At 40.3% G+C, this 22,031-nt stretch overlaps 1 protein-coding gene across 24 annotated transcripts in view; it reads right to left on the bottom strand.

The window, feature by feature from the left end:
- Nucleotides 1–22,031, bottom strand: part of NRCAM (neuronal cell adhesion molecule) — a 116,627-nt gene that overhangs the window by 63,992 nt on the left and 30,604 nt on the right. For 17 of the 24 annotated variants that reach the window (XR_009555732.1, XR_009555733.1, XM_060244902.1 and 14 more), the window contains 11 exons: nt 14,815–14,958; nt 12,877–12,988; nt 12,033–12,199; nt 11,791–11,938; nt 9,764–9,888; nt 7,707–7,736; nt 5,168–5,269; nt 4,634–4,831; nt 4,464–4,534; nt 3,348–3,573; nt 3,028–3,143 (listed from right to left, as the gene is read on the bottom strand). Coding sequence is in view for 22 of the 24 variants with exons in the window: in XM_060244902.1 (XP_060100885.1) it covers nt 3,028–3,143; nt 3,348–3,573; nt 4,464–4,534; nt 4,634–4,831; nt 5,168–5,269; nt 7,707–7,736; nt 9,764–9,888; nt 11,791–11,938; nt 12,033–12,199; nt 12,877–12,988; nt 14,815–14,958 (1,439 nt within the window). In the remaining 2 variants the exon portion in view is untranslated. The remainder of the gene's footprint in view (nt 1–3,027; nt 3,144–3,347; nt 3,574–4,463; nt 4,535–4,633; nt 4,832–5,167; nt 5,270–7,706; nt 7,737–9,763; nt 9,889–11,790; nt 11,939–12,032; nt 12,200–12,876; nt 12,989–14,814; nt 14,959–22,031) is intronic. The other 7 variants (XM_060244923.1, XM_060244904.1, XM_060244918.1 and 4 more) reach the window with 1 other exon arrangement.

Genomic DNA, 22,031 nt, shown 5'->3' with positions numbered 1-22,031 from the left:
GATTCTTACGAGTTTGTTTGGAGAAGCTCAGTGTGCACAAGAATCGACGCGATGACCCTCGCCCAGACAGAGGAGACAGAGGGAATGGCCGTCGGAGGCAATCTTCTTCCCACAGGAGTGGCACGTCTTAAAAAACCCCCAATGACGCCCAGGAAAAAACCCCACCCAGGAAAGTCTCTGAGGGGAAAAACACGGGGGGAAATCCGAGCCCCAAAGGGCAAGTCCAACAAACTTTTTTTTAAACAACACTAACTATCTAACAACTAACTAACTAACTACACTAAGAAAATAACAAACGGGCTATATACAACGTGCAAAAAATGCAATCCAAGATTGCTTTACCGACCGGGGCACGAAAGGAGATCCTCTCAGCGCAGCAGTCAGAAAGGAACTGGTGGGATCCTCACGCTGGCCAGCGAGCATGTGCACTGGGACGCCTGCGCATGCCCGTTGGTGCCGAGCACGAAAAAATCCCGGGCTTTTTAGGTACCAATTCGGGGATCGGTGCAGGCGCTCTATCCCATGAGTGTGAAGCACAGAGACCACGAAGAAGATGCACTGGTTCCAATACAGATATTTTCAATTATTTTTAAGAGCACCTAGCCCCCTAACATTTATTTCAATGAGTATAATTTTCACCAACCCTAGACCAATATTATTTGTGGCTGAAACATTATTTGGTCAATGATGATCAAAAATATTTATTTTGATTTTTTTAACATTTGAAAAGGTTACATAAACTTCTACTTTAAACAGTATAGCAGCATATGAATAGCAATTGTACAGCATTTACCAGTGTTATCAAAAGCATTATTTGTGTATCATCTGGTTTGTTCTTGTTGGTATGATTAAAAATATGGATGTTCTAGCTATTAGCAGTGAAAAAATATAGCAGTGCTAGTACTGTGACTCATATGTATTTCCCTCTCACAATAAAAATTCAGTACTGCTTAGAAAATATTTTTTTAGATAAAGCATGAAAACAAAATAGTTCTATGATGTGTCACTCAATATTAATTTTCAGAACCATTCATTACTTTTTAGGAAGTACTTTCAAGTAAGACGAAGAGGAGTTGGTTTTTATATTTGCCTTTCTCTGCCTTCAGGAGTCTCAAAGCGGCTTACAACTAAGGATGGGCATGAACTGGAAAAATGTGGTTCATGTTGGCTCACGGTTTGTGGCTGAACTGCCACGAATAGAACCAGGTTTGTTTGTGAAACAAACCAGTCTGTAGCCCTGCAAAACCCATTGAAAGGGACCACAGTCCCTTTCAACAGGGCTTGCTGATAAAAAATGGAGTACCCCAGTGCAAATAAAGAGAGAGGGTCTCCTACTTCTGTTAAACAAAATGGAGTCCAACCAAAGACAGGCCAAGAAAACCCTCCATCTAAACACGTGGAGTGGACCCAGTAGAGAGCTTGTTTTGGTTGGCACCTGAAATCTGTCTCTCAGCGCAATCTCACCCATTCCCCCTCCAGCGCCTCTGCCCAAATGGGATGCATAATAACATGGGAACTGTGGGTAAGTACTACTCTCACTCCGATCTTCTGCTACTTGCCAATTGTCTCTTCCTCCAGCCTATCACCTCTACCTTGCTAACTCTGATCAAATGCATAATTTGATTGATCCTACCCTTAAAAAGTCTTTGATTCCTTTCCAAGTGTCAGCCAAAAACTGGTAACAAATTATTCAATTGCTCTGAGCTTATCATCCTAGCAAAATGTGCGAAGTTTCCCAACATAGCTATTCAAGATAGCCTTCAAAGCCCCTTGGTAACTGACCCCCATCTGTCGAACCCCTGTATAATGTGGGTCAAAAGCCCACCTCTGTGTGCATTCTGTAGGGCACCATTTGCAGTCTGTACTACCCATTACTCATGTAATCAGGTCTATAGGGCGCATTACGCTGGTTGTTCGCGTTCCTCTCCGTGTACTTTCCCTTGAACAGACGTCTCCTCTTCTGGATCAGGTGAATATTACCCACTTCAACAACCTTTGAATTCCTCTATCGATTACCTCTATTTTCTTAGTCTCTTGATTGCTTGTACATAGATCTGTGTGTGTATGTGTGTAAATCCTTTTCCTACATATCCTAAGTAAACACTATAAAAATATAATTGTTTGGACTATTCTTGGCTGAAAACCCAAACTCCATATCATTGAAAGAAAGATCCTCGCTCATAAATTCGCTCTACCTAGTCTCTTAGCTAATTTCCCCATCAAAATTAAGAGACTTAAAAGCATTGCCTGTAACACTGCAGAAAGCCTGAAAACCAGCTGAGCCTCTCAGCTGTTTTGGGCTTTCTTCTGCAGTCCCTTTAAAGTTTAAAGGAACTGCACAAGAAAGTCATAAAAACAGCTGAGAGCTCAGCAGTTTTTCCAGCTTTTGCAGGGAACAGAACCCCTACTTTCAGCTCGATCCATGAACCACCATAAACTGCTTTAGAAGTTTGTGGACGTTAGTGATGGTAGACCCATCATGAACTTCAGTTCACAAACCACAAACAGGGCAAAATTCCTGACAATTTTGCTTCATGGTTTGGTTTGTGTCCATTCCTACTTACAATTACAGTCCCTTCCCCTTCCCACATTTTGTAAGGTAGGTGGGGCTGAGAGTTCTGAGAGGACTGTGACTGACCTAAGGTCATGTAGCATACTTCATGCGGAGGAGTGGGTAATCAAACCCAGTTCTCCAGATTAGAATCCATTTCCCTTAACAACTACCCCATGAAGGATTTCTCTAAAGGATGTTATCAGTCAAGGTAAAAAATGTTTTAGATAGAAATTAGCTCATGGACATCCTTCCAGGTGATGCAATAAAATGGCTCAATCTGAAAGCTGATGAAATATCTACTTCACTTGCCCCTTGCTGCTGAAAACAAGCTGCTTTACTGTCATTGGAAGAAAACATTACAATCCAAAAATTACAATCCAAAATTCACAGCCAGATGCTCCCTCCTAAACACACAATTGCAAGAAACTTTGCTACAGTGAATACTGTTTAAGAAACTTCTGTGGATAACATACATTGTACCCCCGAAGATGGCCTCGGACAAAGTTTAGTGGAACTGGATCCCATCGCACCTTTGCTAAAGTGCTGTTTACAACATGTACCTCCAAATTTTCTGGTGCAACCATTGGTACTGTTGGGAACAAAAGTAACAAAATTCAGGTCAGAGCCACCCACATGAATTTGTATAATATTTTGGGCTTCATGAATTTAGAAACTGGTGGTGCATCCATGTAACAAACATTGAGTCATAATATGATTACCTCTGAAGCCTTAGATAAATACAGTTCTACATAAATAACAAAGGTTTTTGCAAAAATCAACCTAAGAAACTTACAGTCTTCCCCAGAATATCCAATTGCTGTCGAAGGTTCTGGTGCAAATCCCAGATCATTTAATGCCTGTACTTTTATCTCATATGGAACAAAAGTTGGTGTACCAGACACAATATACTTAGATACATTAGCAATTGTAACAGATGTCCACTCATCGTCAACATCCTTTTGCCGCCAACTGACTTGATACCGAAGCCCTGGACCATTAGACTGAATACGCTTTAATGGCTAAAATGCAAAAGAAGTTATTAGCAAATAAAAATTAATGTCCCAGTATAACCACTTAATCAGATATTACTACTGAAATGTTATTAATGAAATTGCCTTCATTTTCAGCTGTATCAAAGTATGATATGTTCCATCATGAGTCCAGCAGTTCCTCGGTAGTTTTAATACCTTTATTCACATCCCAAACATGCAAACATATTTACACAAGCATAATTTGAGGACACCTACTAAAATGTAAAAATCCTGAAAACAACAGAACTTTCAAGATTGTATCTGTTGTCAGCAATCACTAGGGTTGCCAGGTTGGACCAACCCAGCACTCTGGGAGTGGGAGGCACATTCTGGTAGTGGAGGGGGGACACACAAAGTGCATGCAATGTAATGACATTGCATGGAAGTCAATTCCATATGAAATCATCATGTCACATTTGGGGGAGGGATTTCCCCAGGTTAGCCAGCTGGCCAATGGCAGGGAAGAGGTCCAAAAATCAGGAGATCTCCCGCTTTCAACTGGGGAATGGCATCTCTAGCAATAACTGATCAAATTCTTAGTTTCTTTTAATTTATAGTTTAGTTTATCATTTTGCATTTACCCCAAAACTCTGCACATTTTGTGCAGCTACTCCTAGTAAAAAGTTATGCACTGGCACAGATTTAAATCATGCTTTGCTAGTCTTAGGTTCAACATGCAGGTTTTGATAGTAAGTTACCACAACAGTGTCATAATATGACCAGGTTGCCTTTTCAACCACAATGAAGAACCGGGTGACATCTCATAATACAAGGGTTGTTTTGTACAGCATTAAATAATATTCAAGAATGTTTTTGCTTTTCTTTGTGAAAATGTATATACACCACACTGGTTTTTATTATTTTACCCGAGTCCTTACCTCCCACATAATCACCAACTTATCAGGTTCTGATCCATTCCCTTGAATGACAGTTGGATTTTCATCTGGCTCTAGAAGGTAAATATTTATAATAATAAGCTATTTTTCTGGAATAATTCAATACCATCTTCAAACTAAGCTGATATTGGTAAGGGATAATGTTTCTTTACTTGCAGATTCTGTCAAGTATCTTTCAGAGTGATCACTCGGCTGACTCTTTCCAATCTCATTGGCAGCTATTACACGAAATGAATAGTTAACATATGGTGACAGCTTCAGTTGTACAGTTGTCTGGATCCCAAGGACATCCATATGGTAATGCCACATCCCTGGTTCATGCATGGTATCTTCATACTCAATGGTATATTCTGAACACAAAGTGAAAGTTTTGTTTCAGAAACCGTAACTTTTTCATGCAACAAGACTAATGGAATTATTTTAAAACTGAATGTATTTATTGTACATTAAGGGAATGCAGCTTGAAGAAGCATTCTACAAAACATTAAAACTTTCCTTATACTTTGTAACATTTCCAATATTTTGTTATAATCACTGCTTTTATAAACTCTACACTATCATGTCATTTAACACTCCTGCAAATTAATGACATAATTAGAATCTGAAAAAACACCATATTCCATTAAATGAATGATACTGTGTCTTCATAGCATAACGGAATGTCATTCCAATACGGCAAACCATACTTATGATAGGGCTGTTATTGTCATCTCCTGGTACCCATGTGAGCTGAACACTTCTCTCTTGTTTGTCAGTCAATTCCAAATCAAACGGAGGATCGGGACGATCTGTAAGTCAAATATGCACAGAGAAGATAAAAATATCATTATGTTTCAAGAACCCTATAACCACTTTTAATATGTAAAAATGATTTACTGGTCATGCTCACTTGCATGCAACAGCAATGAAATGTGACAACCAATGTTGCTGGAAATCAATGGCAGGGGGTAAAAAAGAGCTAGAATTATTACATGAGTCCAATCCCAGATTTTTTTTTTATTAAGAAACAATTGAAATTGGAAAGTAGAAAAGATGAAATGTATGGTTCACCAGCAGTTTCAGTGTATGATTAATGACCACGAGTATCACACTAGTATGTATGAAAGCCAGTGTTCCCTTATAATAAAAAGTTACACAAATATGTGCTGAAAAAAATTAGAAGAAGAAGGAGAACTGTTTCAGAATTACAGTATACAGGCTTCCTGATCAGGCATTTTTCTTATAATTTTTTTTAGGATTTTGTATTAAATATGTGGCTTATATGTTAAACATATGTAAGCTCTTTGCACACCAATGACCACATGTCTGCTGATCCACGTAGAATTTGAAATTCTTCCTTATGCTTGACTAAAAGATGCTGCTGCACCTACTATTCAATGGAAGGGAGGTGGGGAGGAAGAGGGGGAACCGTCAGAAAGGTTCAGGAGTTGTGCTCCTGTAAGCTCCTGCTGAATCTGAGGCCTGCATTTATTCAGCATTGCACTACAAGAATTGCTTGGAATAAAATTTCAATGACTGCTATCACTAGGCTTGCCAATCCCCAGGTCCCAGCAGGGGTTCTCCCGCTTTCCCAGGCTCCTTCAAATAATTTATATCTTCTTCCAGTCAGCTGGCCAGTGGGGGAAGCCCCGCCCCCACAGCCACCACCTGCCTTTCCACCTCTGGAGGCTTCAGACTCCACTTGGAAAGGCTTCCTTTTGGGATGGTGTGTCTGTGTCTTTAAGGCTGAATGGGGGTGGGGGGGAGCAGGAAAACAACATGGCTGCTCCCAGTGGCTGTGAAAGCAGCCCAGATCCTCCATTGGTTGCACAATCTTTTCAGAGGTCGTTTGCATAGGAAAGGCAAACTTGAACCTTTGGTTGCTCTGTGATACTTTGAAGAAGTTGGAAGTTCAGCAACTACTGAGTTGAGATGCCAATCTTCAGGTGGGACTAGGCCCTCCCCCACTTCAGAGTAGTCAGAAACTGGGTGGGGGGAGAGAAATGTCTGCTGGGCACTTCATTATTCCCTATGAAAATCGATTCCCATAGAGCATAAGAGAGAATTGATTTGGGGGTATCTGGGGCTCTGGAGGGGCTGTTCTTTTAGGTAGGGGCACCAAATTTTCAGCATAGCATCTGATGACTCTCCTAAAAATGTTCTCCATGTTTCAAAAAGATTGGACCAGAGGGTTCAATTCTATGAGCCCCAAAAGAAAGTGCCCCTATCTTTCATTATTTCTAATGTAGGGAAGGCATTTAAAATGTGTGCGGTTCCTTTAAATGTGATGGCCAGAACTCCCTTTGGAGTTCAATTGTGCTTGTCACAACTTTGCTTATGGCTCCACCCCCAAAATCCCTAGATATTTCTTGAATTGGACTTGGCAACCCTAGCTGTCACTAGTCCTGATGTAAGGTTTTGCAAGAACAGAACAGAAAATATTTTTTATGTCATTGCATTATCCAGTTTGTTTAAATGTTTATCTGGATTCTTGTGAGGAGTTATTTAGAAGCACTTTGTTTTCCTAAGATGTGTTACACCTTTGTAAATCCATGGAACTCCATGGTCTTACAATGGTGTAAGTTCTGGCCATAATAAAACCAAAACTGACACTTAAAACAGGCTTATTTGGTCCTATATTTCTAAGAATATTTACAGTGCCTTCACTCTGGTTACAAATGTTCACTGCAGGTTCATAAAAAGCATTTGAGAATATGGGAAAGGAAAAAGAGCATTCACCTGGAAAACCGATTTAAATACACAGAATTTTATAACCAAAGATGAGATTACAAAGATCACACGTGGCTTAACATTTTAGACTGCACTGAGGTCAATGGATATGAAGTGTTAAGCTGTCAACAAACATTTTTTGGTATTATATCAATTTTTCTATTCTTCATTTAAGGTAGGATTAAACTGAACATTTCTACATACTAATTTAAGGGCTTTAAGGAAATGTTTAACTTTATTTTGATTAGCTACTTGTACTTTTTTTTTTTTTAAAGATACAATGACCATTAGGAAAAGGAGTAGTATTGAACACAAATTTGGATAAAATGTTTACCCCAGAATGTGCTAAACCATAATAATGAAACAGTTGAAGCATTTTGCTCATAAGATAAATAGTAATACAAAGGCAAAAATCAACTAAGTTGTAAAATGGAAAAAGAAAGAAACCAACTCGATAGGCAGAAACTACATGCATATTTGATAGATGAATGCAAACAAGACTTTCCATTAGTTTACCGTAAACAACAGGAGGAGTTGTTGGAGGAGCTGCAAAAGGATATTAATATGAAGCGTTTAATCATTGTTAGTGGAAAAAACACTAAAGTGTACAATTAGGTTACACAGTTGTTAAATATTATATAGGAAAGTTATTCTTATCTGAAAAAGTGTAGAATTTTAATGATGATTAGGGGTCTTAACATAAAATTAGCAATGCCCATTTATTTGAGGTTTTAGATGTTATAGCCTGTGTAAGAAATTACAAAGCCCATAAAATTATTAAAGAAAAAAGACCAATTATTAACAAAAGAAGGACTTTAGTTATACCACCATAATAAAACTTTCTTTCAATAACACATGGTGAACTGAGAGTTCTTTCCTACCACAGGTGGTGGTTGTGGCTGTACTTGACACATTAGCCAAATGTTGTAAGGGCAGTAACACTGATAATTTCTGTACTTCATAGAGGTGGCAGCACTGAACATGTAGCTGGGGACCTTTTGTACCTGCCTCACAATCTTAGCACACTAATCAGCAATACTGCAAGCCTATGCAATACAGCACTCACTGGGGGAAGCTCCAGAAAGAGTTGCATAACTGTGTGCTGGCCCAGCCTAGGGTTGCCAAGTCCCCCGCAACCTCCAGCAGGGGATCCCCTCCTGACATCACCAGTGTGATGACATCACTCACAAGTGATGTCATTGTGCCGGTAACATTGCACATCAGCTGCTCTAGAAGCTTCTGGGAAAACTCTATTGTTTTCCCAGATGCTCTAGCAATGGTACTATAGAGTTTTCCACCCAAATTGCTAGAGCATCTGGGAAAACCATAGAGTTTTCCCAGAAGCTTCTAGAGCAGCTGATGTGCAATGTTACCGGCGCAATGACATCACTTGTGAGTGATGTCAGGAGGGGATCCCCTGCTGGAGGTTGCGGGGGACTTGGCAACCCTAGGCTGGGCCAGCACACAGTTATGCAACTCATTCTGGAACTTCCCCTAGTGAGTGTTGTATTGTGTAGGCTTACAATATTGCTGATTAGTGTGCTAAGATTGTGAGGACCTCCAAAGTGGGAGAACTGTCACCCTGCCTGGGAGATTAGCAGCCCTAGCCCAGCCTGATTTGACTACACATCTGTAAGGCAGCTGTTGTGCCAAGCAAAATGTTTTGGTCTTACAGGTATAGGCAAACAAAGATTTTTCTGACTCAGCAGAAATAACAGTAGGAGTACTGGCTATAAATAAACAAATGCATACAGGGCCTGATCCATACATGCTGCAGAAAGAAATAACAGTATGATAAATTAATGGAATGGGACATACTGCTTCAAATCGGATATGAGACACACCTGTAGAAGGCTCAGTACAGAAAGAAAGGAGAAATAGTGTATTTCAGTCCTTTACTTGCTGTGTGGGCTTTTTGTCAGTAGAGAATTTTAAATGTAGGGTAGTAGTTCAAAACACAGTTCATCATCAATAGTCTGAATTAGTTTACACTTGCTTGATACAGCTAGAAGAAAACTATACGAGATAGATCTGGAGGATCTAACCAGGTCCCCCTTTAGATCAGGTCCAGTATGCAAAGATCCTTATATACAAAAATCCATACACCCAGAACTCCTAACTGTGAATATGATTATCTGTGCAGGATCATGTCTGAATTGCTGGTGTTGCCATTTCTAGAGCATGAGAGAACTACATCTGTGTCCTTTCTTTCCCTTTAACACATAGGTTGGGGCTATTAAAGCACTGCAGAAATGTATGGGAGGATTTTTTAAAACGAACAGCCTATAAATAATATAGGATTGATTTAAAGTTCTTAAAATCAACAGCTGTAGATCAAAACCCACAATATTTCCAGTGGCAACTAGAGAATCATTTTTCAAACAAGAAAATATGGTCAAATAATTTATATCTTTCTAACTTTTCCAAAACAAGCTATAGCACAACCTCAATTTGTGTGAATATAGTTTAGTTTATTCACAGCCTAAGCCAGCAATTAAAACAGTAAAATCATACAAAATTAAAACACAACCTCAATTTAGAATGCTCTACTAGCATATTAAGCGAAATCTTACCAACAACAGTAAGCACAGCACTTGCAGAAACACTGTCCAGAGTAGTATTAGCGAGGCAAGTATATGTTCCACCATCCTTATCAGTTACGTTCGTAATGGTTAAGTTGTATTTACCAACAATAAACCTGCAATTACAATAGCCTTAATCAATCCACTGCTTCATAATTTAACATTATATGTAGTAGCAAAATGGCAGTGACATCTTAATTTCTCTTCCTATCATAAAATGCACATGCTGAAAGAAATGTAGAAATAATCTAAATTTGCTCCTTAATCTTAAACCAGTGTACTTCAGACATGAAACCACATCTGGATCATACATCAATCTTTTACAAAATGCTCCTGTCATCTAAATTACTGCATATCATAAGCAAGAATAAATGAGTGCCCTTCAGTGCAGTATTACTGACTGCTCATGGAAATTTCTATGAAGTAGTTATTACTGAGCTATTACAGAAATTCAGGTACCAAGACATCAATACTACTTTTTATGTGAAAGTAATTCAGGACTTGTCAACTTTTTCTGAAACCTTTCAAAATAAGTATTTATATTTTACTGGGGAATGGATACTTTTTAAACTAAGGCCTCAATTGCTTACTTTTTCTTTTAATTCAATCCATACCTTTATTGACATAAAAGCACTGGTAATTTACAATCAGGAATAAATAAAGAGGCCTGATAAATGATAAAAAACAAAAACATGAAACAGTCAATTAAAATTATAGTAATACAAGTCTAAGATAAATAGGCATTCAACAATTAAGGTACAATGGTGTGCTTAGGCTTAATTTTATAAGGTTCTGCTAAAAAATTTGCAACACAAGCTGTAGTTTCAGGGCTAACATATTTTAAAAGGTAGATTAATTTTATCCCCTTGGTGAAAACACTGTGCTGAAGCTGTTTAGACAGAAATTGTTTATGTTGTAAGGCCAGGAGAGGGCCCTCTAAAATAATATGAGATAATTAATCAAAGGCTCCTAATTCACATGGGCATAGCCTATTTTGGAAAAGTATTTGCTTAAATCTTTTTCTCAAGCATGGCTCCTTGTGGAATTTTGCAAAAACAAACAAACCCAAAACATGACCACTAACAACAGAATTTCTCTAGCGAAAATCAATTAAAGATATTTGCTAAGAATATAAAAATTAATTCACATTGCAATCATGATTACCTATACAAAAAGTCCCACTGAACTCACTTCTAGCCAACTGTCAGATCTGATGCCAGACCTACCATTAGTGTTGCTTGGTCTTGCGTGGCTGCCAGCAAGGGGACTTTCCTTGTGTGCACAAAGCATGCATGGCATGATGACATCACCTGGTCATCAGAGAAAGTGATGTAGCTTTTCAGGGGTGGGGCACCCCCACCAGGCAATCCTGTGCTGGTGGGTTGGAGGCCTTGAAGTTGGGGGAACCCCTACCCCCAGCAGGAGGTTGGGAACCCTACCTACCAGCCAAACACAGCTCACCAGCTAATATTCCTATTACACTTTTTGAGTTGGATCTTTTGTTTTTGGCTGCATAAGTGAGGATGGACCTCTAATGACTCCCTAAAATGTGTTTGGGATACAATGATACTTCAGTAGGGAAGAAAATCAGATGAGACTAGTCCTCCTCCCTCCCTTCTGACTTGTCCTCCTTCCTCCCTTTTACACAAGTGGAAAAGGTGGTAGGATTAAATCTTGAGTTATTGCTGCCATCCTAAGAGAAGAGCTGTCATGCACCATACAAACTGCAGCATATGGCTTGTAAGTGACATTCAGCTTGGAGGAATGAAAGTTGCACCAATCTCATTTACTACTTCTTGGCAAGAATCATATGATATTCTCTACATTTCCTTCTATGCACAGTAACTGTAAAAAGTAATAAGAGAATCCTTTAATTTCTGTTTAAAGAGAGTTCTTTAATTCCATTCAGTACTGCATTCAACTAAATACATGTAAGTAAAATTGTCTGTGAGTGACCCTGGTGATATAATTTTCTACCTAGCACATAACCTATATGAAAGTGGTTATCATGTACGTACCTTTCACCATTTGATAATTCACCACTGTCTTTCAACCATGTAACTGTGGGTATTAAGGTAGGGTCATATTTAATTGTACATTCAAAGGAAACTTGTCCATTCCTTTGTACCATTTTGTATTCAGGTTGCTTAATAATCATTGTTGGTTCTGAAACATAAAATTACTGTTATGACATTTAACAGTTGGAAATTCTTGGTTATATTGGGTTTAGGAGTTTTGTTACTAAGGACTGATTTCTTACCCTTAATTTCCAGTTGAACTTCATTTTGTACCTTTCCTAATTTATTTCCTGCTACACAGGTATATGTGCCAGTGCTATCCTTCTGGGCCACAGGAATTTCCAGGGTGCCATTACTATGGAAAACATAGTGTTCTCCCTGGAGAATACTACCTTTTGCTCCTTTAAACCTAAGTATTAAAAAACAGGATTATATTATCCAACTTTATGTAGTTATTGTAACTGAATTTAGGATGAAAGGGTGGCTATTAAACACATAGATTCAAATTCAACAGAACTAGACCAGTTCTTACTAAAGTGTAAATAATAGAAATGCCTGCATCCAATACAGAAATTGTGGAAGCACTGTATTTTCACTATGTGTGCCAACTTGCTTCCATAAGAAGCAACAAAAGAGCTACCAAAAACAAACTGGGATTTATACTTTATGATTTTCTAATATGATAAAAACTTTGTTACCTGTTATTCACAGGGGAAGCAGCTGTCAAATGAAATGTACTTGATACTCGGGCTTATTGCTCTGCTCACCCAACTATCGAGAATACTACAAAGCAACCAAGCCCCACCCCACTGGAAATACCATGGCAATGTCTCTCATCTGGCAGTACTCTTCCCCACTACTAAGGCATAGAATCCTGCACAACAGGTGGACAAGCAGGCCACATACTCAGGAGCTCTCCAGCAAAGCTGGCTCCTGACAGATTGAGGGGTAAGGAGGTACCCAAGAATGATGTCAGCTGGCAGTGCCAGCTTGCCCTTCTGGATAAGTTTTTATAGAACACCTCCTTAAATTATTGTTATGAATGAAACAGAACCTCTTAAGATTTATGCACTGCAACTGATTTACCATTCAACTGAAGGCACAGGTGAACCAAAAAAGGCACAATGTAGCAATGCAGGTTTGTTTGCAATGACTTGATAGAGTTGATTTCGAGGAGTAAGAATTCTTGGTGCCACAGCTAAAAGACAAAATTGCATAGACAACAAATGATAAAAATCACAGTGCAAAAAATTAATTTTCTTCTTTTGACTGTTATTTGGCATTTAATTAAATAAAATAAGGATGCCATTCCTCCTCAGAGTAAGGACATGGCTCTGAGCACCATCTACCTCACTTAAGATACCGAGCACACACAGTACAACCTTCACATGTAGATCTTAACTGGGGGGATTCTTGATACAAAAAAGATGACAGTGGTTTTAAAACTGGCATATTATGTTTCCTCTAGCTTATGCCAGTGAATAAATTTCTTGCTGCATGATGTAATACTTGACATTTCCAGTATAAGTTTGAAAGACTAAGAACTGATTGTACTGGTTCACTATGTGTAATCCACCTTGAGTCTCTGTGAGGCAGATTACAAAAAACGATAAATAAATAAAACTTCAGAAAACTCATTCACATGCTAATTCTCTGAGCCTTTAATTCAAGCAAGATTCAGGAAAATATCCAGGTATTCCTGAAAGAGGAAACAATGTTTCTTTCTCTTTACAGGTGGAAAAACTATGTCTTCTTAGTGGCTGCTTGCAACTTAAATAATAAAGAAGTGTTATATCCAGTAGTTCATTTTTACTAAGTGAAGAGTTTTCAGTTGGAAGAAGATTCCTTTCACTGCAGGTAAGGTCTTCTACCAGTGGAAAATTTCTCAGCAGGGAAACAAGCCACTGGATGCAATACAATAATTTTAAAAACAGGACTCAAAGTGACAAAAATTCAGAAATCATATACCTTGAGAAAAAGATCTCAAGTGTCACATCAATATGACTTGTTGACTTTCTCAATGGCTTAACTGAAATGGATGACACTCTTCAAAAATACGTTTTTCATTCTTAAATAATATCTGCTACTTTTTAAGAATTTAATGAGAGAAAAAGAATATTTTCTAAGAAAAATTCCATGACCATAGTATAAAAAATACAGTTCCATGGACATTTAACCTGAGGTAGACCTGCTGAATTAAGTGCACTCATTATTCAGATATAATTCACAAATTTCTTCCCAAACAAATTAGCACCTCATACTTTCAATAGTAAACCTTACTGCCTTCCATTGTACTTACTTCCAAGTGAGTATGTTTGTAGTTAGAGTGGAAACTAGTATATTGGGGGTGGGGTTTGAGAGGGACAACATAGAAATACTATACCGGGAAGAATCAGGCTACACCTTTAGTGATTATAGATTCTTCACATCTTGGTGCAGTATAGGCTGGGAACAATGAGTAAAGCTGACAACTAAGTGAACATGAATGTTCAGTGTACCTGCAGCACCTTTCTTTTAAACATGAACTGGAACCTGACTTGGAGCCTGCCACTCTCAGGTCCACTGGCTGCATCTTTCCCAATCATGCAGTCATCCAAGAAAGTGGAGTAGCAGAAAGCTGCCTAAGATCCACTTGGCTGAGGGCCAGTGCTGGGCACAATTGCCAAGTCATCCTGTCTGTCCCCCCCCACCCCCAACACAAATGGTCCTTCAGCTTAAGGCTGAGAGCTAAACTTCAAGTTATAGCCTTAGCCAGGAGTAAATAAGCCAGTTGTTAAAGATACGTTAACAAAACTATGACTTTGCTGTAACATGCAGTGGGTTAGACATTCTAACTAAGGCTAGTCCTTGATTTGGGGTGATAAAAGGGTTTTTTTGTCCTGTCTAGTCTGCTTTAGTTTGGCATACTATTTTAGCTTTATTTTCATGAATGCTAAGTCAGTCAGAGCAGCTGCAGTTAGAACAATCATATATATTCATCATTAGTATTAATCCTCAGGGTTTTTTTAAAAAAAATTATCTTACCCAAGACATTCACAAATGCATTTGCCAGTAGATATCCATATTCATTAGAGGCATTACATTGATAAACAGCACTTGAATGTTCTTGTACATCAGTGAATATAATCGTATCACCATCTACTCTTCTGCTAGGATCTTCAGGTGCAACTGTTTGGAAATATTAAACATATATGTATAAATAAATCTATAATATAATAAAAACCCTTTTGTCTTGGCAAAACTGAGCAACCTGATTAGTTGGGACTGGGTGGGATTGCAGTGCATCAACCTTTGGCCCATCAAACTATCAATCAAGAGTACTTGCATGCCATTGGTTGCGTCTGCTCCGTTCTCCCACCCTAGTGGCTGTTGCTAGCTAGCAAAGCTGATTCTGGCAGTAAAAGGCAACCAAATCTTAGTTTGGGCAGTTACTGAATCTCCCTCCTCTCCTATTGGCTGAGCTGCCTTTCACGCTGATTCACAGATGAAAGAAAGAAACCCTTCCCTCAATTGGCTGAGGGAGTGCGGAGGTGGGAAACAGCCAGAGAAAGGTTTCCCTTGATTAGCTGAGGACTCCTTCCTATTCTTCTCTGGAAAGGGGAAAAAATGGCATTCTGTGGCAACAGATCGGATACAGAGAGAGAGAGAGAGATATGGAAGGAAAGTGAGACACGGAGACAGATTGAAGTTCTGTGCTTAAGACCAACAATGTTATCAGAGACAGACTATTTGTCTGAAAGGTATCACTAAAGGCCTCTGAGGCAGAACTCATTGGGGTCAGTCCTGACTATGGCTGCCAGTTCCTGGTTGGTGGGAAATTTCTGAGGATTCTGTAGTGGAGTTTGAGGAGGCCACAGGAGTTAGGGCTTCAAAGCAGGATCTGCCAGACCCAGGTCCTTGCTGTGGAAGGTGAATGGGTGATTTCAGACCAGTTACAGATTTCCAGCCTAACCTGCTTCACAGGGTTGAGGGGAGGGGGGATAGGAGAAAGATGAAAACTGCTGTGGTTCCCACACACACACACTGTGGAGAAGGATTGTCCATTTAATCTGTAGAGGCTACAGGGAGGGGGAAGGCAATGGAAAGCTGAAGTCAGAGGGGCAGATAAAGGGAAAGAGATAGGGTTGCCAGCTCCAGGTTAGGAAATTCCTGGAGATTTAAGGGGTGGGTTCTGGAGAGGGTGAGGTTTGAGGAGGGGTAAGACCTCAAACAGGTACAATTCCATTTCCATCTGGGGAACCACTGTTGCCAATCACCAGGTGAGGCTTGGATATCACTCAGAATTACATATGTTCTCCAGATGACAGAGATCAGCTCCCCTTGAGGTTGGGGGGGGAGAGTGAATGCCTTCATTTGGGTGAGTGGGAGGACAGCAAGGATGGGGGGAGGCACTTACTCAGAGCCTCTTTCTAGAGCCCGTATTTTTCTCCACAATGGGCCTTATTCCTAGTGTATGTGTGTGTGGGTGTATAATTTGTCAGGGTTCCCCTTCTCTGCCTGTCACCCCCTTCTTTCCTCGTGAGCCCTCCGGAGTCCTCAAATAGGGAGGGGCAGTTGGGTTACTTCACCCTTAACTCTCCTGCCCCTCCCGAGGCTTGATGATGCTGGCTCCCTCTCTCTCTTTTTGGGTATGGGCAGCCTCTCCATCTCATGCGTCTTGCCTTCTCTTCCTCCTCGATCTCCTTCCCTTTTATTACCCTCTACTGCCTCCCTCTGGCTCGGCCACCTCCCACCTCCTTGGCCCCACCCCCCCTCTTAGATGTAGGGGGTGGGGCTGCTTGGATGCCATCACCTGCCCCAGGATGTGGAAGGGCCATTCTCCAGTGGCCTGGAGTGGCTAGTTCCACCGCAGCTTTGGACGCGGCCCCCTCTTCTCCTCCACCGGGCTGGAGCTGGCTGGCGGTATTGCGGCTTCGGGCAGGCCTCTTGCGGCTGGCTAAGCTCCTCCCCATAGGCGGGGCCGGGCCAGATGCAAACCTTTGGCGGTGGGCCCCAGGCGGTGGGGTCTGTTGTCTGGCGGCGGCAGGGCATGCGGACACCCTCCCCGGCTCCCTCAGAGGGTGAGGTGAGTTCAGGGCTGGGTGGCGTCCAGTGGGGTATCGGGGGTGCGAGTACGGCCTTTGCCTCGGCTCCAGGGGCGGGGCCAGGCGGCTTACCAAGTCCCGGCCAGGGCTGGTTGGGACATAATTTTATTTAATTTATACCCCTGCCTCCCCGCTGAAGGCAGGCTCAGGGCGGCTCACAGGTTAGGGTCAAACAATTACCAAACAAAATAAAACAGCAATAGAACATAAGACATAAAAACAATTAAAACCAATTAAACAATTAAAACCATAAAAACCAATTATTAAAACATCAGTATCAGTAGGTGCTAATGCAATAGTTCATACAAACAATTTAAATTTCAATAATGGCAAGTGACTAGTTGGTCGGTAATAGATGTTCCAGAGAGGACCCAGGGTGGCTACAGCGTGGTAAGATAAATCTAGAGTGATGTTTAGGTTTATGGGCCTAATCTGTTGCTATAGATGTTACCGTTATGGGAAAGCATGGTGGAAGAGTGCTGTTTTACAGGCCCTATGGAACAGTAGGAGCTCTTGCAGGGCCCTAACCTCCTCCTCATTCCACCAGCTAGGTGCAGTGACAGAAAAGGCCTTGGCTCTAGTTGACTTGAGCCTGGCTTCTCTGACGCTGGGAACTGTCAACAGGTTTTGAGACCCGGACCAAAGTGCTCGCTGGGGCATATGAGGGGAAAGGCAGTCCCTAAGGTATGCAGGACCCTGGCCATATAGGGCTTTGAAGGTTAAAACCAGCATCTTGAGGAGAATCCGGTACACTATTGGTAGCCAGTGTAGCGCTTTCAGGACAGGCTGAATGTGTTCCCGTACAGGAACTTTCATTAAAAGCCTGGAGTCACCAGATTAGGGACAAGGGCAGTCCCACGTAGAGGGCATTACAGTAATCCAGTCTTGAGGTGACCGTAGCATGGATCATAATTGCCAAGTTGTTGCGTTTGAGAATGGGAACCAACTGCCTTGCCATCCACAGATGGTAGAAAGCTGACTTGGCAGTGACAGCTACTTGGGCCTCCATTGTTGGAGAGGAATCCAAGAGCACCCCTAAGCTTTTAACTTTGGGCGCCGGCATAAATTGCACGCCATCAAGGGTCGGTAAACAGACCTCCGGTCCTGGACCGCGACAGCTTAGATGCAGGACCTCCATCATCGTCGGATTTAATTTCAGTCTGCTCAGCTTGAGCCACCCCACCACAGCTTGTAATGCTGTGGACAGATCATATATATACACATACACGCATATATTCTTACTGAATTGTTTTTAGCAACAGAAAAATGGTTTGAAGAAAGTACTTTGTACATAATACAATAAAATACTATTTAGAAAATTCAATATGCTATTTAAAATCAGCAAATGTTAAAAAGTATATATTCACACACACACGCATGAACTAGAAAGAAAGGGGAACAGTAAATAAGGAAGTAAAGAAACAAGAGACCATTTGACTCAAATCTAAATGCTTTTCTGCTTTTCTTACAGAAAGCTGAAGATAAATTGGGACCATCAGTTGATAAATACTATCCTTGGAAAATATATTTGAGATACCAAGTGGATAAATATTACTAATTTTAAAAACATTTAATTAAGAAATAATTAAATATTTGAGTCAGACTAAGTGTCTCTTTAAAATAATTGGATTTGAAATGAGATAAACTAGAAGCCAACATATAGCCTTTTGAGTCAGGTATTATAAATATGTCAGACCAGGTTAAATAGCATATTCTTATTATTGTTAATGAAATTTTAATGAAGTTCCATGGTTATTTACTTTCTGTGCTATGAAGCAACAGTACCATATTGCCCACTAATAGGCTGTCCTTCCTTCTAGAAAACTCTGTGCATTTAACTTTCAAGTAATTGTTCTTGCTTAGGATTCCTGAACCAAATACAGATACCACTAATTAATGACAATGAGCCAGATGATCAGTGAGGTCTTTAAATTGCTATGGGAGGCCAGTGGCTGCTTCTGCCACACCACTGGTGCAATCTGAATGGCAGGGATGGGAGGCAGCTGTCAAGCCATGGAGGAGGTTGCCAAGCTTGGGCAGAGTACACGGGCTGCCCCCTCCTTCCCTACTGCGATTCAAATTGCACCGGAGGTGTGGCAGGAATAGCCTGGCCTCCTAGAATGATTTAAAGACCCCACTGACCAGTTGATTGGTGGGGTCTTTAAATCACATGTGGAGGCTGAGGCTGCTCTCCTGCTGCCCCTTCCATGCAATTTGAATGGTGAGGTGGAGGAGGCCCTCAAACCATGGTGAGGGCAGGGCGGTGAGAAGGGAAGGTTGGGTGGGGGCATAGTGAAGATTTTCTAAGTTGGGGGCTTTTAAAAAATGCAAGTACTCCCTGAATTTTGAAAAAGCCCCCCAACCTAAAAAATTTCCTTGATCTAAACCAAACTGAAACTCTAGTTTGTAGGTTAAAAAACAAGATGCAATTTGTAAAAAAATCAATTTGGAAGCCTTGAGTCTATTCACTCTTCTAGAGAAGAGGTAAGGAGGGAATTCTTGGGCTCAAGGACTTCTCACTCTTGTGGAGCTGGTTCATGACATCTCAGTGCAATCTATAATAGAGTCAGCCTTACTTTTGAAAACTGGTCTTCTAACACACATATCATACGTGCAGTCTGTATGAGTAGACACTTTGGGTTATGCTCAGGAGTGAAATATAAGCTTTTTATTTATGAAATAATATGTTTTAGTGTTCATAACACCTAAATAGTATGAAAGCTTGTTAGGATATACATATATTTCAATGCAGGAAATTTGATGTAAATCAGCTATTTAAATTCTCTTGGCATGATTTGGCATAAATAATTTAAATTGTCCATTCAAGGTCATGAAAAAAAATATTTTAAAATTCTGAAAGGCCTAGATTTCTCCAAGATTTGCTGTACTTTCAAACTGGCCTGCATATGACAATGTGCAGCATTTCTCTGTCACCCTCTATATTCCTTGCCTAGTTTGACGTTTTCACTTTAAAAAATAATTCTTTATTTGACACACTAAACTTTTAATAGCCTCTAGTTGCTGATGGATACTAAAATCTTTATCAAGTATGGGTTTGTGTTTCCCTCTCTGAATATTTAAGCATTAATTGCAGGCAGTTCTGGAGTGGATACAGGGTAATGAACTGAAGTTTAATTCTGACAAGTTGAATGAGTTACCCGTAAGCACAAGGTCTGATGTGGGATTTAAAGTGCCATCTGTTCTGGAAGGGGCTGTACTGCCCTTGAAGGAAAGGACTATAAGTTGAGGGTCTTCTTGGGTCCAGGCCTATTGCTAGATAAGCAGGCAGCAACTGCGGTCAGAAGTCCTTTTCACCAGCTTCAACTGATTAGTCAGCTGCAGCCTTTCCCAGGCAGAAAATATCCAGCCACTGTGGTGGACAAACAGTACAAGGGGAAGGCAGAAGCCCCATCTCCCTGCATGTCCTACTGTCTTTGCAGATTGAGTTTACATGAGGAATTCACATTTGACATCTTGACTAATAGTCTCTATGATAGTTGTGTATCATAAGTAATGCAGAGTTCTTTCTTCAGCTGGAAATGCCAGGTTGAATTTGTGACTTTTTGAAGGCAAAATGGGTGCTCTCTTTCTGAGATCTGGTGCCAGTACCTCTCAGGAGATATTAGCTGCCTTAATGGAAACTTAGAACCAATTTTTTTCAGCATTAGTATTAATAGCTTGTCTTCAAATATAGTAATTAATTTTGTTTACAAATTAGGATTTGGAAGATGATGTCTGACACTGAGTCCATCAAGCTCAATATTGTCTACTTTGACTGGTTGCATCTCTCTAGGGGCTAAGGCAGAAAAAGTTCTTTCCCAACACCTGTTACTTATGATCCTGTAACACAGATGCCAGGAAAAGAAATTCTCCTTGCAAATATTATGCTCTACCATTGTCATGTCTTGCATTTCAGTCCTAAAGTTACAACGCAGCAAACACTACAGAGGTGACCAGTGGGAGTCCACTGGTCCCCTGATGTAGCTCGCAAATATGCTCCGCCAATCAAGATCTGTGGCGGAAAGTTTAACTGGCCAGGATTGGACCTGGCCAGGTTGAGGATTGTTCTGGGATATGTATATAATCGGGACCCAGCCCACGTTTCTTCCTCTTGTGATGTACTCGCTAACAAAGCATGTTGCCTTCAACACGTCTCGTCACTCAGTACATTACAACCATTAAACATTAAAAAAAAAAAAAAAAAACACAGACAAACCTCCAGACTCTACAGACATAAGGGCATATGCACAGGAAATTGCTTTTCTTTAAAATGTGCTTGCAGTGCTATGTCTATCAGAACAAAACAGTGCCTCCCGTTTGAATTTTCTGATAGAAAATTAAAATAAAACAGTGTAATCTGATCACTGGGCCAGAAAGACACACTGTGAGGTCTACAGGGACCATATGGCTTTGAAATTCAAATTTCCTTTGAAATGATGCTCTAGATCCACATCTTCCAGCTCTGAAAAGCCACAAAACCTACATAAATACTTCAATCTGTGCGCAAAGAATACTGTCCCAATCCATTTCACATCAAAGAAATTGTTTTTTGTAGGACAGACTAAATAAACAATGAATATGCTAGGAACAGAGTGTAACTCTTATGTGCTTTCCCTAAAGAATACCTTAACACTTCAGCCCTTAGAATTCATGGCCAAACTGCGGTACACATGTATTTTAGGCACATAGATAAGGTTCAGCCACATTGAAATTGGCATTTTCTGTTTTATCTTCAGATAACACACATATTCCCTCCCCTTTCACCTCACATCTCCTAATCAGTGTCATATAAAATATACTTACCATAGAATGGTAAAGTTAAAGACACATATGCAAACAATAATTTATATCAATGACTTTTTTATGTGTGTATTCCATCATAACATCTTTGATTCAAAGAAGTTCAAACCACCCCTAGATCATGGCCATAATGTCTATTTCTACATTAATCCACTTAAATTTTTCACAAATCTATACATAACAGAGATTTCTATTCTGTTCAAATGTTGACATTGGATGTGAAGAGTAGGGGTATACATTCAGTTTGGTGTGCATTCAGATTACAGCAGATTCGGCTGTAATCAGCGCAGCATACAGCTGAATCTGATTCTCTGATCTGATTCGGCTGCTGAATACAGTAGTCCTGAATATTGCTGA

The sequence above is a fragment of the Heteronotia binoei genome, chromosome 8 (assembly GCF_032191835.1).
Source record: "Heteronotia binoei isolate CCM8104 ecotype False Entrance Well chromosome 8, APGP_CSIRO_Hbin_v1, whole genome shotgun sequence".
In the NCBI taxonomy this organism is placed as follows: domain Eukaryota; kingdom Metazoa; phylum Chordata; class Lepidosauria; order Squamata; family Gekkonidae; genus Heteronotia; species Heteronotia binoei.
Note: the sequence above shows the minus strand (reverse complement) of the source record. Positions and strands in the feature narration are given on the sequence as shown.